The sequence below is a fragment of the Pleurodeles waltl genome, chromosome 12 (genome assembly GCF_031143425.1).
Source record: "Pleurodeles waltl isolate 20211129_DDA chromosome 12, aPleWal1.hap1.20221129, whole genome shotgun sequence".
Lineage (NCBI taxonomy): Eukaryota > Metazoa > Chordata > Amphibia > Caudata > Salamandridae > Pleurodeles > Pleurodeles waltl.
The window spans coordinates 245757368-245775672 of record NC_090451.1 but is presented as its reverse complement, the minus strand read 5'-3'; the positions used below and the strand labels follow the sequence as shown (position 1 = coordinate 245775672).

The window sequence follows — 18305 nt, the reverse complement described above, 5'->3', positions numbered from 1 at the left end:
CCCAGAGGCTTAACAGAGGCTAAAGTAGATAATACTAATGCTCTCTTTTGTGGTAGTGTAGTCGAGCAGTTAGGCTTATCAGAGGGTAGTGCAGTGCAAAGCATTTGTTGTACACACACACAGACAACAGACAGAGCACACACTCAATTACTTAACTCCAGACCAATGGTTTTTATATGGCTAAAATATATTTTCTTAATTTATTTTTAGAACCACAAGATTCATGTTGCAGGTAAGTACTTCAATAGATACGCATTTCACACATGTATCAACAGTACTTTGAGATCGATAAGTTATACAGTTTTTGAAATATTAGCAATAATCTGCTTTATTACTTGACAGTGCAATTTTTGTAAACAGTTCCTGGGGGGAAGAAAAGTTAGATCGTTTTACAGGTAAATACAACATTTACAGTTCCAGTCTCCGGGGGTTAGGAAGTCCACAGGTCAGGGTTCAAGTTAACCCCAAACACCCACCACCAGCAACACGGGGCCGGCCAGGAGCAGAGTTCAAAATGTAGGCAACATTAACGTGGACTCCTATGGAGACTGGGGGAACTCTGTTTTAGCTCTGCAGGCAGGTAAGTACCTGAGACTTCGGAGGGCAGACCTGGGGGGTTTGAAGGAGCATTGGGGGGGCACAAGTAAGCACAAAACATACACCCTCAGCGGCCCTGGGGTTGGCCGGGTGCAGGGTGCAAACAAGATGTCGGGTCTCCAATGATTCTTTATGAGGGGACCCCGGGATTAATCAGAGGCTGCAGGTGAGGTCCAGGGGGTTGTCTCGGGGAAACCACTGACTGGACAGGAAGGAAGGCTGCCTGCTGAACGTTGCTGCCTGGACGTCGGTTTCTCCAAGGCCTGGTGACTGTGGGTGCAGTGTGTCTTTAGGCGTCGGATATCATTGTCCAGAGCTTCATGGTCAGGGGGGTCCTCGGGATTCCCTCTGCAGGCGTCTTCATGGAAGGGTGGAGGGGTCAACCCAGGGTGGGCACTAATTCAGAATTGCCTGGGGATACTCTCTAGCTGGTTGGGCCACCTGGACACAGGCCGTGGGAGTCGGGTGCAGAGTGGTTAAGACTCATGCATTCGGAGTGAGGTTGGAGTCCTTAGCTGTTGTTTTCATATTGGACAGCGCCGCTGTCTGCTGGAGTTCTTGGTCCTTTTAGTTGCAGGGCAGTCCTCTGTACCTCGGCAGAGGTCGTTGGTCCCGATGGATGTGTTGCTGTTCTTTTGCAGGTTCTCTGAAGCAGGAGACAGGCTGGTAGGGCTGGGGCCAAAGCAGTGGTCGTCTTCCTTCTTCTCTGCTGGGGGTTTCAGCTAAGCAGTCCTTCTTGTCAGGTCACCAGGATTCTGGTGAGTTGGGTTCAGGGAATACAAGATTTAGGGGTGTTACTGGAGGTCAAGGGGCAGTATCCAACGGTTACTGCCCCGAGGGTGGCTACACCCTTCTTGTGTCCACCCCCTTTGGGTAGGGGGTCACAGACCTAACCCTACTGGTCCCTGTCCTCCAAACTAAGATGGAGGATTCTGCAAGGAGGGGGTCGCTTCAACTCTGGACACCTTAGGGTGGTCCCAGCTGAAGTGGTCACTCTTCCTTCTTTTTCCTAAGTTTCCCACCAAACTTGTTGCCAAAAGTGGGGCTTTGTCTGGGGAGGCGGGCATCTGAACTAGCTTGAGTGCCCTGAGGCTCACCGCAGGTGTTACAGTTCCTGCAGGGGGGAGGTGTGAAGCACCTCCACCCAGAGCAGGCTTTGTTTCTGGCCTCAGAGAGCACAAAGGCCATCACTCCATGGGGTCAGAAACTTGTCTGCTAGTGGCAGGCTGGCACAGACCATTCAGTCTTACACTAGAGGATTAGGTAAAATACAGGGGGCATATTTAAGATGCCCCCTGTGTGTGTTTTAAAATACATCCAACACTGGCATCAGTGTGGGTTTATTGTGCTGAGACGTTTGATACCAAACTATCCAGTATTCAGTGAAGCCATTATGGAACTGTGGAGTTCGTAATGGCAAACTGTCAGACCATATACTTAATTAATATGGCCACACTGCACTTACAATGTCTAAGAATGAACTTAGACACTGTAGGAGCATATTGCGCAAGAAGCTATGCCCTCACCTGCACCCTGCCTTAGGGCTGTAAGGCCTGCTAGAGGGGTGACTTACCTATGCCGCAGGCAGTGTTTTGTGGGCATGGCGCCCTGAGAGGACTGCCATGTCGATGTTGCCTTCTTCTCCCCACCAATACACACAATCTACACAGGCAGTGTGCATGTGTTTAGTGAGGGGTCCCTTAGAGTGGCACAACACATGCTGCAGCCCTTACGGACCCTCCCTGGCCACAGGGCCCTTGGAACCACTGGTACCTTTTACAAGGGACTTATGTGTGTACCAGAGGTGTGCCAATTGTGAACACAATGGTACATTTTTAGGGAAAGAACACTGGTGCTGGGGCCTGGTTAGCAGGATTCCAGCACGCTCTCAGTCAAGTCAGCATCAATATCAGGCAAAATGTGTGTGGGGGGTAACTGCAATAAGGGCCAGCTTCCTACACAGACATATTTCTTTTTTACTAACCTAAATCTTTAGGTCAGAGCCCTTGTAAAAACAAACTGCTTGGGTCAGCCAGCACAACACTTTCTATTACACTTAAACAAAGCAAATACAAGGGACCCACTGGTTAGAAATATAAGGGCCCAATACAACTTTGGCCAACCTCCTCCTTGAAGTGCAAAGGATGTACTAAAACCTTGCACAGGGAATTTCTGAAAAATGTTGCACTCTGCCAGCCTCAAACATTAATGAAGAAGGAATCAGATTGCTACTGCGTGCAAAAACTAGCAAATTATGGTATGGAGTCCTGCATGGCACTTAAGACCTCTAATCTAGAAGCTGCAATGCACCTACAGCGTGACCCCTGCTCCATAAAAGGTCAGGGGTCACATTTCTGCATACAGTGGCACACTGGGAATGTGGCATCAGGGACAGTATGCAGCAATCCGTGGAGCCACTATCTGCTCCTTCCGATGGCCTCGATTCTGCAAGAGTGTTGCTCTTAACGTTGACAGCTTACGCCTTGTGAACAGTTACTGCATGCGTCAGCCGTTATCCGCTCCATGGTTTGCAAAAGCAAAAATGGTTGCACAGCATTTGTGCGAATTTCAAGGCAGGAGGAACATTCCTTGGTTGTCCCGTCACCACCCTTGCAATGTAATAACGAGTCGGACTTTTTTTGCAGTTTCTGTTGCACTAACTTGGCATGCACGAGGTCTTTTGTGCATAAACTCAATTCTCTTCTGTGCATTGGCCAGCTGTCAACTATATTTTAACATATTCATGCAAAGAGCAGGTTTAATAACCCTCGAGTTGTATTCTTTGTTTGCACACCATTTCATGAGTTTTGATTAGTGCCTGATCTTATGATGCAATTTCCCTGTTCAACATACAATAATCCACCAAATATTGAAATACAAACATGTTTAGATTTGAAACCCCAGCTTTCTCTATATTATCTGGATGCGAGCCCAATGAGTAAATCAAACAAATGGTTAGAGACGGAGACCAGATGCTGCTGCAGCTGGGCTTACAATGTCCTCTAGTAAAATACTTACCCTCTGTGGCGTGTAGAGGCGAACAGCTTTCAGAAGAAATCCCCACACTTCAACACTGCATAGACCAAAGGATGCAAAGACACACACGTGTGACGTCCACAGATATTTCATCCTGAAACAACACCAACGTTAAGAATTATGAGAAAAATTGAACATTCCTTGAAGTCAGTATCAATTTTCAAAGCCTATGTTAAAATGGATGCAGAAATTGTGGGCAACAGCAGGCGATGCTGGACTTGGTGGTCTATTTGGAATGAAACACCTCCAACCAGCAAAGTAAGAGCACCTGAAAAATGTAGAAGGCCTTGAGTATCTAGTGGACGTCAAAGCATAAGAAAACAGCAGCCTCACACCAGAGCCACAGTGGACATTCAACACAAAAGTTTCTTAAGGGCCAGATGTAGCAATGTCCGATTTTGCGAATCAGAAATTGCGAGTCGGTGCGACTCACAATTTCTGAGTCACAAAATCAGATGCAGAACGGTGTCTCAGACACCGTCTGCGAATCGCTATGGGGTCGCAAAGACCCACCTCATTAATCTTAATGAGGTGGGTCGCATTTTGCAACCCCATAGTGATTCCCTACACTCACAGGGATGGTGGCCTGCTGGAGACAGCAGACCTCCATGTCTGTTACTGCTTTTTAAATAAAGCAGTTTTTTTTGTTGTAGTGCAGCCCGTTTTCCTTAAAGGAAAACGAGATGCAATACAAAAAAAATAACGAAACCATTTGGTTTGGTTTTTTCAGAGTAGGTAGTGGTCCATTGGACCACTGCTTGCTATGAAAAAACATTTCTGGCAACATTCACAAAGGGGAAGGGGACCCATGGGGACCCATTCCCTTTTGCGAATGGGTTACCACCAGTGTGACACTGGTGGTAACTGCGAATTGCTTTGTGACCGTGTTTCGCGGTCACAAAGCAATTTAGAATCGCGGTGCGAGTCTCAAATAGGAAGGGGACACCCCTTCCTATTTGCGAGTCGCATTCCCAAAATGGGAATGAGCATCGCATTGCGCAAACTGCGATTTTCGCAGTTTGCACCATGCAAAATGCTACCTACATCTGGCTCTAAGTCTTTCATGGGCAGGCTCATACCTATGCAGAGAAGAGATTTTAAAAAATTGCCATGGCAAGGTACAGTTTAAGTACTGTCTTGCTCCACTCTAAACCTATATCTCCTGATGCAGCAGACTGCGGGGAATGCTCACCATGTTGTAGTGGGGAAGAGTGTGTTTACTCTTTTCTTCACAGGGAAAATCATTTAAATAATGCTGCTTTGCTATACAGCGGAGTATCTTCAACTGGAGTTTTAACAAATCATTGCCTGTAAAACAGTCCTTAAGCTGTATATTTCAAAATGTTAAACACTGGAAGGTTACTTTAGTATAATTTTTATGTTTATAGGGCAATGCAAGTTACAAAAACATTTAAATAATGTAACTTTCCTTCATTGATAGTGTATCCTTAAAATGTAGTGTTTCAAAGCCATTCCCACACTTTTAGCACTTCTTAAACCTTGATCATCTATGCATACGTTTAGAAGTGTGGAAATGCTTGTGAGTTTTTCGGAATATGTCAACAACGTAACAATGTTGTAAGAAAATGCACATCATTTGCATCTGCTACTCCTCCACGATCTCCTTAGGAACACTCACATCCAAGTGCGGAAAAAGTTTACATACTGCATATTTCCTGTAGCTGTACATGACATCTGTGCAGGCACAACTTTGCAGATGTTTGACTTTATAAAAGAGGATTCACATTTGTAGGCACCGTTGCCACTGTCAGCACATGTGTCACACTTACAATATGCTGTGGTTCTCCTAGGTTGGCTAGGGGTATTATTATGTTTGTGACATTCTGTCACTAAAGAGCTGGCCACGTACTTCGTCTTTCACAATCATGAATCCTTTATTGTTTTTAATGTTCCATGTTCCTCTGTATGAGGACTACCCCTATGAAAGGAATCCTCTGCGTAGGATGCAGGTAGGAATTCAGCTTGTGGATAGAAATTACCAGCAATGACAGAAAAGTGACAGATGTCTGCAAGTAGTGTGTTACTAACAGCAGTCAGCCCACCTTCAGCAGCCACTCAGAGGTAGGATAACACATGTATCCCTGACTTGCGAACGTAGGTTGCAACAACCCCCAACACCTTCATAAACACCCAAGCAGCTGAGTTGAGGCCAGAGGGCAGGAAGTACATGTCCTGCAAGTGCAAGAACACCATCTACACCCCTTTATCCCCGGTGGAAAGAACCTGCGCCAGGGGCAACATCTTCAACTCGTCTTTCCACAGCAAGGTGGTCAAAGATCTACAACTGGCCCCAGTCTTCTTGTCCATTTTGGGTACCAAAGAATAACGGATGTAACACCCCCTGCCTTTCTCCACCTCGAGAACCATTTCAATGGCTACTCTGGCTAGCAAAAACTGAACTTCCTGTGACCGGATGGATCCCAATATTTGCCAACGTCTGAACAGAAACAGGTGGAAAACGGAAGGGAGCGGATGTGAAGGGAAGAGCCCAACCAAGATGAATGATCTGCAGCTCCAACTGCTCTGAATTTAAAGCACAGCAGGTCGGCCTCGTGCATGACTATGGGAAGTGGAACCGAGGCAGTATGACCGTAGCTGCGGCGGGGGAGGAGGATGAAAAGGACTACTGTCCATGGTGATGCACTGCCTCTGTCACCATCATGCTCACTTGAGGCAAGAACATTTTTTTCTGGCTGCAGCATGGGTTGTGAGGGCAATATCTGGGCACTGGCAGGGCCACTGAAGTAGCCCCTGATTTTCCTGTGTTGCTGATGGAATAGATGGCCCTAAGACAGCAAACCTGAAGAATTAGGTGTATCATGGCTGTCCTAAAAGCTCAGCGGCAGAGTCGGCTTTTTACCAAAAAGCCAGGAACCCTCAAACGTCATATCCATTAGGGATGCCTGCACATCACTGGAAAATCTTGTGGCATACGTCCAAACATGACGCTTGATCACAACACTACGACGCATGGTATGTCTCACACAGTGTATTGTATCCAGGCCGGCAGTCAAGACACTTTAGCCTGCATCCTGTTCATCTCCGAACATCAGAATGTAGACGTTCCTGAACTCACCAGGAAGAGCCAGTAAGATCCCAGAAGGCAAATGGTGTTTAGGGTTCTTAGAGCCAAATTGGCGGAGAAAAACAACTCCTTTACTGAGTGCATCACTGTGTTTCAGGCTCTCTATCCGGAATCAGGAGGCTCAATGTGCTTGGCTCTCTGTGGTAGCAAACTCAGTGCCCATCAGCCCGCAGAAATGGATGGCAGCCGTGGCCCCCATGGTGAGTAATGAACTTTGTTTTCTGTGGTCTGCATATTCACAGCATGAGACTGCAGCAAACTACTTTCTGATGTGCCTCACCAATGCAAAATGAAATATTAAAAAAGTTTAGCATCCGCTATATGCCATGGATTTTCCTAAAATGCAACGAACACCCTAATAGCCAATGCCTGATGGGAGCTCATCCAAAGAGCTAATTGCTGAAGAGGATTCACTTTAAAGCTAATTTCTGTATTTTTTGTTATGCATTGTTTGTAGGGTGTACATTTGGGATGTGTAGTGTGCATACTGGGGACAACAGGTCTTGCCAGAAGCTAAAGCTATCAGCAGCGAGACCTAAAATGGGAAGGCATGGGGGATGGGTCAGGCTCGGGTAAGGAAGGTCTATGAAGCTGCAGAGTTGAAGGATCGATTGGACGGGTGCACAGGGTAAGTATTTCTCCCTGAAAAAGAAAAACAATGGATCAGGAGGAATGGGGAAAAAATGGGGGAAAAGTACTCATTAGAATTTTTGCGGAAAAGGACAGGTTGATTTTGTCATCCTGGCGAACGTTATTCAAGGTGGAAAATTTGTGGGAAATGGTTCATTTAAAAGTGTCATCAGAACCAGTTTAGGTTGTTTTCCACCATTTCCATATATAACCCTCTACATACACATCTTCATCATCAAAAGGCAGACACATTGTCTTATATTCAGACCCTTTAAAAAAATAGCGTCATCACATTGTGGCGCACGCTTTGTCTTTTCTTCAGTAATAGCAATTTCCTACCTGATAACGAGAGAACAAAAAAAAAGCAGCGATCCCAATGCCAAAGACAGACAGATAGACAGACATCAGGTAACATAATGCAGAGACGTAGGTGGGAGACACTGATCAACCACGCAGAATGAGTTATTTATTGCTGTTTTTGACATCAGTGGCCAAAGTGAATTTTATCAGGGTGCTGTACATGTATGAAATATAAAAACAGCATTGCGAGTTGTAGTCAATAGAGACAGCAACATTGGTGGAGTCCACCGGGAATGACTTCCTGAAGGTGCACTAGGACAAAATGCATATGAAGCTAAGTCCTCAGATTCTGTCTTGAAAGAAAATGCCCCACCTTCATAAAACTGACATTTTTTTAAAGAGCAACTTACTTACCAGCAGTGACATTCTTTTCCCTTGATTAGACAGCTCAGACAGATTCCTTATTTGAACCTCCTCCTTCCAGGTTCCAGAAGGGATTAGGAACTTTTCTGAGAAGAAGGTTCATACAAGGGACCAGAGGAAATAAATAACTGATAAGCTGATACACAATCCGTAATGCAAGTAGAAGCATAGCAATATATCTATAAGGCGTTATTGCTATTAGCCTATAATGTCCTTTCCTGTACAACGATTTTCCATTATGCACTTGATTACAATGCAACCTCCCTCCCAAGCAATAATCTGCAATCACAGTTTGGAAAAACATACGCAATCTCTTCGCTAATTACTCAAACCAGTAAATTGATGGCACATTGCTTTTTGAGGTCCTTAAGTGTCAATTCACCCCATCACACAGAAAGAATTCAGGAAAGGAATATACCTCATTGTACTTAACGACAAACATCCAAAGATAACGGTGTGCATCAAGTTATAGGCAGTCTCTGGTTTCAGTGCAATTGATTCATGTCCCTTTTTCTCCAAGGATGGCACATTTGATGAATCTCTGCAAAAATAATAAAAAGGAAGTCATATTTAAAGAAAGACCTCTCACAAAGTGCATGCTGCAGAAATAATTGTAATTTTTACACCATTCCAATTAGGATAACCTTTTCTGGTACAACTCATTTGTTGAATCTTTTCCTTCTGAACCTCGGTTCCATATACATTTCAGATGCAATTCTATTTCCAAAATGTATGGACATCTTGCTTGCATTCCTTTTCTTCTTGGGATTTAATGTGTTCATTAAAATATCACAGAAGAAACGCACACAAACAAATCTCAAGTTTTTCATAAAAACATTAAGGGCCTGGTTTAGAGTTTAGCAGATGGGGTTACTCTTGTCACAAATGTGACGGATATCCCACCCACCATATTACGATTCCATTATATCCTATGGAACTCCTAATACGGCGGATGGGATATCTGTCACTTTTGTGTAGGAATAATCCATCCACCAAACACTAAATCAGGCCCTAAGTCCAGGTGTGACCAATAAGTTACTACACTCCCCGTAAAAGGCACCCCTGCCCGCCCTATCGCCAACTACAGTTGGCCTTAAAACCTCTTCTCACCCTTCTGTTTGCTAACAGACTCATTTTCCTTTTTCTTTTCTTGTCATTCTTTACTCTCCATGCCTCAATCATTGTTATCTCCAACACTTTAAATTACACCTCTCCAACTGTGCGGTGTTCCACTGCTCTATAGAAAAGTTTATGCTGTTAAATACAAATGCATACAAACAAAAGATCAATAAAACAAAATGATCTATTTACATTTAAACATTAAAAGAATTATATAATTCAAAAATAATTGTTTGTAAATATTAAAGTATATACCACTTCATAAGATAATAATTCACTGAACAAAATTGTGTGGGATTTCTTAAAGCACCTTTGATATATCTTGATACCGCAAATGTTACTGAAGGAACAGTGGTTACTTTATGTTATTATAACAGAGACTTAAGTCAGCATTTCCTAACATCTTTAAAAAGTTAGCTAAGGAACAAGAAGTCCATAATGATTTAATCAGGATCTTCACAAAATAGCAATGTGCTTGAGCTGGTTCGCTGACCTTTCCAGTTTTCAGTTTTAGGTGCCCTGGACAGCATTTTCAATTGCAACGTTAATGATGCACACAACGGCTTTATGAGATGCAGTTACTCATTATCCTAATTTTATTCTTCAGGTAATTCCACTATTTGGGAATCTTGTCCTTTGGGGCCTTTTTAGGTCTCCATTAGAGTTTAGCTATCAGTTGGCAGTCTTTCAGGTCGAAGCCATAACATACATTCATAGTTGGCTGCTTTGGGTCACGCCCTTGCTCACGACTGGATAGCTTTGTTGCCTATTTCGGGTGTGTGATCTTGATTCACTGGCTTTTCTTGCCATTAATGTTTTTGTGCCATCCGGGAACATTTTGCAGCGGTCTGACTGGATGAAATGTATTCTTTCACAACTGTCTTGAAGGGATTCTTTTACATTCAGCACTTGATTGTACTGTATGTGCTTTTATGAACTCCTCCCCACTTTATTTTTAGGGTGAGCATAGCAGCGCGCAAGCGCTGCTTTTCCAACGTGTTGGTATCTATGTGGGCTTTTAGCCTCGCCCACCGCGCGCCCATCACTTTCACTCGTTCGTGGGCTTGCCTTTCAAAAATCCTTTGATGACATTGGTAAATACTTTATGTTTGTCCAGCCCTGAGGCGGTTTTGTTACCACGTTGGGGACCGACCCCGTTACATGGATAATTGCACTTTCACCGATATGTTTGACTGTAAACAAACCTCTTTTTCCTTTTGTATCTCTCCTTCCCACTCACGCTAAAGAAAGCCGTGGCGCTTTGAATTGACTTGCTTTTGTCAACTGTTTTACTTTTCATTTTCAATTTACGTGGCAAGAAATGTCCAGTTAGGAATTTACAACACAAATAGCTCTAACTCGAGCAAACGCGAGACCCATTGCATTGCAAATGCTTGTTTTTTGTGTAGAATGATTCGCTTTTTGATTATTTTTTTTCTCAACTTTTAAACTCCCGTTTTAACTTGCCCAACTACCATGGAGCGATAAATTAAAAATGGACACCAAGCATCACTGTGCCAGTGCAGATATAATTTATGAAGTGGAGGCATGTGTTATGACCCAGGTGTTTGCATCGGCAGACATCTTGGACAAGCACTATTGGCTTTACCAATGCTTGTTTTTCCAAAACTAATATGAAACATATATCTGTCAAACTGAAAATTAAGATGTCTAGTTATCAAAGGGGGTTGAAAGAATTTTGGAAAACCCGTCTTAGTGCAAGGCTGTGCTTGGGTCTCAAAAACAGCAACCTGCTAAAAAAAATGTATATTTGCCGGTTTAGTTATTTCCAGGTTTAAAAAAAAAATCAAATTCAAATTTTACAAATATGTACTGCGAGTCTTCAAATAACCAGAGAGCACTGCAAAGCCAAGAAAAAAAACTGTTGAAGTGGAATTTGGTAATATAATCACGATTTAAAATATTGACATCAATAATTAAAATGTAATGAACAGCCCCACATTACAGAGGTGTGATTTGGTTTCTTCTGAACTGTTCTTATTTGATCATGTTTTACGTAATGTATGAGCAAAACATCATAGTCAGCGGGGTAATCACCACTTTATTTTTCAGTCCAGCACTTCTAGAATGAGGGTAGGTGCGCTTGGCTTGTAATCGCGACATAGTAATGCACTCTAACAGGATCAATCTGCGAACCTGGCAGTAGTGTTTACCACTACGTGTATTTCAAAAGGACTGTTAATAGCTTTTATGCTCCGCTCTGGCACAGTGATATTAAACTACTTTGGCAATGTAAGTTTGCACCGTAAATAAATAAAGTACCCGGCTTTACTTTCCTCTTCAGAACAAAGCATGTGATTTACTTGAGATAACAGGCCAGGGGCGTTCATTTTTATTATTAAGCAGTATGGATTGCTCTGGAAAAATCCCTGATTTGTTTTTTTAACACTGCGATGTAACTCAGCCCAGCCCAACAACACTCCCAAAATCAATGACCCTGCTTGTCCAGGAAGCGCCACTGAAAATGAGGGCGGCGGCTTCCGGGTTTTGCGAGTGTTGAAGAATAAAAAGAATTCTAGCTTACGCGTCAAGAATTTTCAATTCTATTAAGGACACGGAGGTGAGGATTATGCTTCTCTTTCTTTACTGATCCAAAAACAGCAGCCAAAGAGTTAACAACATTAAACTACAAATCCCATCAACCCTAGTAGTGCATAGTGTCCAATCCCAGGGTATCCCCAACTATAAGAGTCTCTATGACAACAGCTCCTCCTCTTTCTTTGCGATAGACGAACATACATCAATCCTTCAACTTGCCACTGAACATGACTGCGAACTCAAACACAACAGGAAACTTCAAATTCTCATCCTGAAATTTCAATCTCCTTTAGAAACGGAACCTAAATGAAAAGAAATACTTCATAATATCTTTTGAAAAATTTCAATTTAAAGGGGGGGAAAAACACTAATTTGAATACATCTCATCATTACGAATTTATACGCTGATAATTAAACATCAAACAATTACCATTGTTAAAATCTGGGTGGGATAATCCTCGCCTCCGTGTCCTTAATAGAATTGAAAATCTTGACGCGTAAGCTAGAATTTTTTTTATTCTATGTCAGGACCGGAGGCTTCGGATTATGCTAGTTTAAAGTTGATCCACCACATTAGATGCTATATCCACAATGGGTTTATGATAGAATACCTTAAATGTACTATCTGAAGACCAATCCGCAGCTGCCATGATATCCTCCAACCTGGAACCCACACCAAAGGATTTGGAAGCCATAGCTCCCCTTACGGAGTGAGCCCCAAATACTGAGGTATCAATACCAGCTTCTCCCAAAAGCCATTTGACCCATCTAGCCAAAGTTGCTGACGAGACCGGGCCAAAGGGCTTCCGAAGGGAGATTAACAATTGACCTCCTGCATCTCTTCGAGATTCACAGGTAGAATTCTCATAAGTTTTGAGACATTGAATCACACACAGTTTTTGATTATGAGGAAAAGAAGGGTATGAAATACATCTTGATGCAGTTTTTGTTCTTCTAGAAATAGAGAAGGAGACTCCCGTAGGAGTAAATACTCTACCTGTCAAATCCAAGGCTTTCACATCAGAAACGCGTCTGCATGAAATAAGGCATAATAGAACCGTCAATTTAGCCGCTAATTGTTTAAGTGATAAATCTTCATTGCAAGGCCACGACCTAATAAAACGAAGGACGACATCCACGTCCCACAAGACTGCGTAGCGTGGCTGAGGAGGTTTTACCATTCGAATACCTCGCAGAATTTTGGAAATTAAAGGGTGTTCCCCCACAGGCTTACCATCTACATGGGGGTGACCTGCTGAAATTGCAGATCTAAAATTATTAACCGTTCTGTAGGCTAGACCCTGTGTAGCTAGCTCTGAGAGGAAGTTAGCTATCATGGGAATATGGGTCCCCACGGGATCAATATCCCGTTCACTGCACCAACCCACCCATCGTTTCCAGGCTGACTCATATCGTTTATGGGTGGAGGGGGCCCAGGATTGAGATAAAAAGAACAAAGAGTCTCTTGAAACTCCCGGCACTTGCCATTGTCTCCTGAAAGTCTCCAAGCCATGAGGTGTAGTTGATTCTGAACAACTAGAGGATGAGGGGATCCCGACGGGTCTAGAAGAAGAGACGGGAATAATGGCAGAAGTATTGGGGGGGCACATGATAATGCCATCGCTACCGGAAACCATACTTGGGCCTTCCAGAGCGGTGTCACTAACACTATTTCTGCTATTTGCCTCCTTACTTGAGCAAGGACCCTTTGAATCATAGAGAAGGGGGGAAAAGCATAGTGAATGTTGTGAGACCAATCTTGGAGAAAGGCGTCCGTTCCCATTGCTACTGGATCCGGTCTCCAGCTGAAGAAGTTCGGGAGATGGGTGTTGAGCCGAGAGGCAAACAGGTCTGTTACAAAAGGACCCCATCTCTCTGACAGTTTCTGAAACAGTGAATGATGGAGCATCCAATCGCTGTTGTCCTTCAGAAAACGTGAATTCCAGTCCGCCACTACATTGGCGCGACCCGGAATATATTCTGCTATCACATGTATCTGATTCTGGAGGCAATAATGCCAAAAGTCCTTGGCAATCTCCGCTAGCATATGAGATCTGGTGCCTCCCAGGCGGTTGATATATCTCACCGCTGACACATTGTCCATCCGCAAGAGGATGCAACATCTGACTTTGTCGGGCGAGAGAGAGCAAATTGCAAATGCTCCCGCTAGTAACTCTAAGCAATTGATGTGGAGATTCAGCTCCTCTGGAGACCAACGGCCCCCCGTCTCTACTGATCCACAACGAGCTCCCCAGCCCCATCGACTGGCATCTGATTCTATGATCATTTCCGGAGAGGATGCAAAGATGGCCTTGCCATTCCAAGCTTCCATGTGCTGAAGCCACCAAACAATCTCCGTCATGGCTTCCTTTGATAGCGGAATCTGGTCTGTGAAAGAGAGACCCTTGCGCAGGTGTAATATCTTCAAGCGCTGAAGGGCTCTGTAGTGTAGTGGGCCCGGAAAGATCGCCTGAATGGAGGAAGCCAGAAGCCCCACCAGTCGGGCTAGAGTCCGTAATGATATAGTCGGAGAGACAAGGGCTTTCCGTAACTCTTTCTTGATTGAGATTTGCTTCGCTAAAGGAAGTCTGAGCTGAGTCTGAATAGAATCTGCTTGGAAACCTAAGAATTCTATATTTTGAGAGGGAACCGTGACTGACTTCTCGCTGTTGATCAAGAAACCTAGATCCTGAAGTATTTGTATTGCCCAGGAGAGGTGTAGAGAGACTAATTCTCTGGACTGTGCCATGATCAAAATATCGTCCAGATAAATGATGAGGCGAACACCTCTTTCCCGAAGGAACTGGGCCACTGGGCGGAGGAGCTTCGTGAAGCACCACGGGGCTGAGGATAGACCAAAAGGGAGCACTTTGAACTCGTACCAAAGGTGTCTCCACTGAAACTGAAGGAATCGTCGATGAGGAGAAAAAATGGGAACTGACAGGTAGGCGTCTTTGAGATCTAGACGTACTAACCAGTCTTTTTCTTGAAGAAGGTCTCTCAACATATGGATACCTTCCATCTTGAAATGGTGATAGACTATCCAATGATTAAAATCCTTCAGATTTAGTACCAAGCGAAAACCTCCTCCTTTTTTCTGTACTAGAAAAATGGTACTGATGAAGCCGTTTGGATGAGGACATGTGGGTATAATTGCTTTTTTGTGCAGAAGACTTTTGATTTCTGCGTCTATGAAATTGCTCTCTGCAAGGGAAAAAGAGAGGGGAAGAGGGGGGCATTCTTGTCGGGGGGTGTCGTAAAACTCTAGTCTGTAACCCTTGACCGTCTGAAGAACCCACTGCGACTCCATGCTGGGGCATGTTTCTTTAGTCTCCCCCCAAGAATCACCTCTGAAAATTGAATAATTCTCACCTGCGTTGGAGGAATCTTGAGCTCGATCTGAGCCCCGGTTCCTGAAGCCACGTCCACGACCTCTACGGCCTCTCGAGGGGTAGAAACCCGTAGGTTGGTAATATCATTGACCTCTGGGGGCATAACCGGCAGAGGTCTGTTGGAAACCACGGCCTGGCGCTCGACCTCTATAACGTCCAGCCCTGGTAAAAAGGAAACCTGTGAACATTCGTTTCATGGAGGATTGAGCCTTGTCCAGGGCTGTAAAGGTGGAGACGTACTTGCCCAAGTCTTTCACGAATTTCTCTCCAAATAGAAGACCATCAGCTAGGGGGCCTGGTTCCGTGGGTGCCAACTCTGCTAATTTAGGATCTATTCGCATGAGGAACGATTTTCTGCGTTCGGATGACATGGCACAATTTGCATTGCCCAAAAGGCAAATGGCTCTTTGGGCCCATTCTAGAACAGTTTGAGGGTCTAAGGTCGAATTGTCTTCTTTTGCCTGAACGGCTAGGTCTAAAATCTTAGTAATGGGACCAGACAAATCTAGCAATTTGTCTTGGCATCCCTTCCAGGCGCGATCCAGACCTTTTTTAGGGTCTTTAGAAAATTTCTTTAGAAAGGTAGCCACATTGGGGTCGAGTTCTGGGGTGTCTGCCACTTTGCCCACCAGCGAGGGGCGGGGACATTCCGATCTAAGAATTTCTACGAACCTCTTTATCAAACCCTTTGCGAAGTCTTTCTTGAACATACTGGGCTACTTTATTGCAAGGGACCCATTCCGTTGACCTGGGATGAATGATGTTGTCTAGGTCGAAAAGCAAATTTCCTTGAGGAGATACTTCTTCACCGATGTAATGTTTCGATTTTCGTTTGCCTGAAGGTTTAGGCTCCGAGGCATCGGAATCCGATTGCGAGTCGGATGATTGAGAGAGATCTTTAAGTCCTGCAGAGAGGGTGGGAAGACCCTCGGAAGAAGGAAGATCCGAACTATACTCATGGTCGTTGAGTACGGCCGAGGCCATTTGGGAGAGAATTTCTCCTGAGGATAAAGGGTTTTTCTGTCCCATATTGATGAGATTAGGGTCTCTGGAATGAGATTCGTTATTTCGTGACCCCGATGGTAGGGGTCCCATTAATTCTCTTTGCCCATATCTGACCAGAGGTCTGGTAAATGGTTTAAGTGCTTTTATTAGCACTTGGTTAACGGAATCTTGAACATGATGGCCCAAGGCTTGCACCAATCTCTCCTCCATCTGTTCAGGGAAGGGACCTTCCACTTCCTCCTGACAATATTCATTCTCCCCAGCAAAATAAGCCATGGCAGGATACAGATGAAGTTCAAGGGGGGAGGCAACCCCAGCAGGTAAATATTCTTTTGAAAAGAGTGGATCAAATTTTATGCACCCAGTGCAATTTATTGTGGGCCTGCAGTAATGTGGAGGGAGCACCTGCAGAAAAGCCTCCTAGGCGAGGCCTGACCGTTTACTCGCCCCGTCGGGTGTTCTGTAGGGCAATAGCACTTCTAATGCGCTTCGCGCGCTACCGAGACGGAGACTCCGATGAAAATCGGAATCTCCGGCTCCGAGCCTGCGCAAGAAGTGTAAAAATAGAGAGCAGACTGCTCTCCGATGCTGCACTCGCTCGGTCTCCCTCGGAGACCGAGTGAATCAATATCCTCCGCCCGGCGCGCACAGCAATATTTCACAGCTGTGTCGCGGGCGTAGATTCCATTCCCCCAACAGCGCGATCGGGAACGAGCGAGGGACGTTCCCGACGCACAAATTGTGGAATAAAACAAAACGGGAAGACTGAACAGAGTCTCCCGCTTATCGAGTGCCGCTTGCCCTGCTCCCACTCCACGGCCCAGAAACCATAAATTAGATAAACTAAACAGTACTTATCTCACAGAATATAGTTGAGGCAAAAAACGAGGGACTTAACTTCGGCTGCGCAGCAGCAAAGAAAGAGGAGGAGCTGTTGTCATAGAGACTCTTATAGTTGGGGATACCCTGGGATTGGACACTATGGACTACTAGGGTTGATGGGATTTGTAGTTTAATGTTGTTAACTCTTTGGCTGCTGTTTTTGGATCAGTAAAGAAAGAGAAGCATAAGAAGCCTCCGGTCCTGACATAGAATGTTCTTCCATGTCTACCCAAGAGCAGTGATGCCTCAGTGATGGCGGCGCGTGCGGTGTCCCAAACTGATCATTGAAATGGCTATTTCTGGTGATGACGGCATATATACCATCAATTTTGTGGTCAGGGTCGTTCAGAACCTCTGAAAATGTGAACAGCGAACCTGTAAGAAGTTAATTGGCTGGCCAAAGAGTGAAATTCAAATGTGCGTGTGAGTAAACCACAGAATTCTTTTTATGAATGACAAAGGTATGAAATGTCCGTATACTCCAGCTCGCTCTCTGCAGTCAGTAAAGCAGTTTCAGCTGAGTGTGTCACACAACAAGAGGTCTCGGGTACGAGGCCGATTCTTTCGGCCACCACATTTTAGAATAACTTGCAAACAGATTTAAGAGAAAACTGTAAGTACATGATTTGAAAGGCATTGAAAAGGCTCCGATTTCGCTAATTTCCATTTCTTTTCCAAGGCTTTTTAACTATATGCTCGGATTTGCCGTCTTACAATGAAACATTTCAGGAATGTCATTTCTCACCCTCGTCCATCCACAAGACAAACTCAGCACATCATGACACACTTACCGCATCCCCACCCTGCCATATATGTCAACAGCCAAACTCCTCAGAAGCTGTCTAGAACACGTCATTGTTCAGTGTCGCTTGTAGGAAAGACTGCGCAGATTCCACCTCGGAGAACGACGACTGTGTTCAGGGCCGGCCAAGGAACCAGAGGCAGCCCTGACAGAAATGATCAAACCAGCCGTGCACCCTCCCTCCTCTCCCATTTCTCTCGCCTCACACTCATTTACAACACCAACTGTACCTGCTGTAATCATCTGCAGAAGCTGGAGAAAGTGGCAGAGGCAATACCAGAGGCCCTAAGCCCTCAAAGAATGGCCTCCCTTGGTTCCTGGCCATTGGCAAAATGCCTGTAGGAATAAATAGGCAGTCCGGCCCGGACTGCTTCCCACGACAGGTCGCCATCAGTCGAGCAAAGACGCCCTCTGAGGCCTCCAGTTTCCTCGCCACCACTTCCTTTCCGATTTC

General features: G+C 44.7%; 1 protein-coding gene across 1 annotated transcript in view; it reads right to left on the bottom strand.

The window, feature by feature from the left end:
• DPY19L3 (dpy-19 like C-mannosyltransferase 3) overlaps window positions 1-18305 on the bottom strand; it is a 482898-nt gene that overhangs the window by 117463 nt on the left and 347130 nt on the right. Inside the window, exons 13-14 of the mRNA XM_069217640.1 lie at window positions 8511-8633; window positions 3616-3727 (exon numbers count right to left, since the gene is read on the bottom strand). Of these exons, the coding sequence (XP_069073741.1) occupies window positions 3616-3727; window positions 8511-8633 (235 nt within the window). The remainder of the gene's footprint in view (window positions 1-3615; window positions 3728-8510; window positions 8634-18305) is intronic.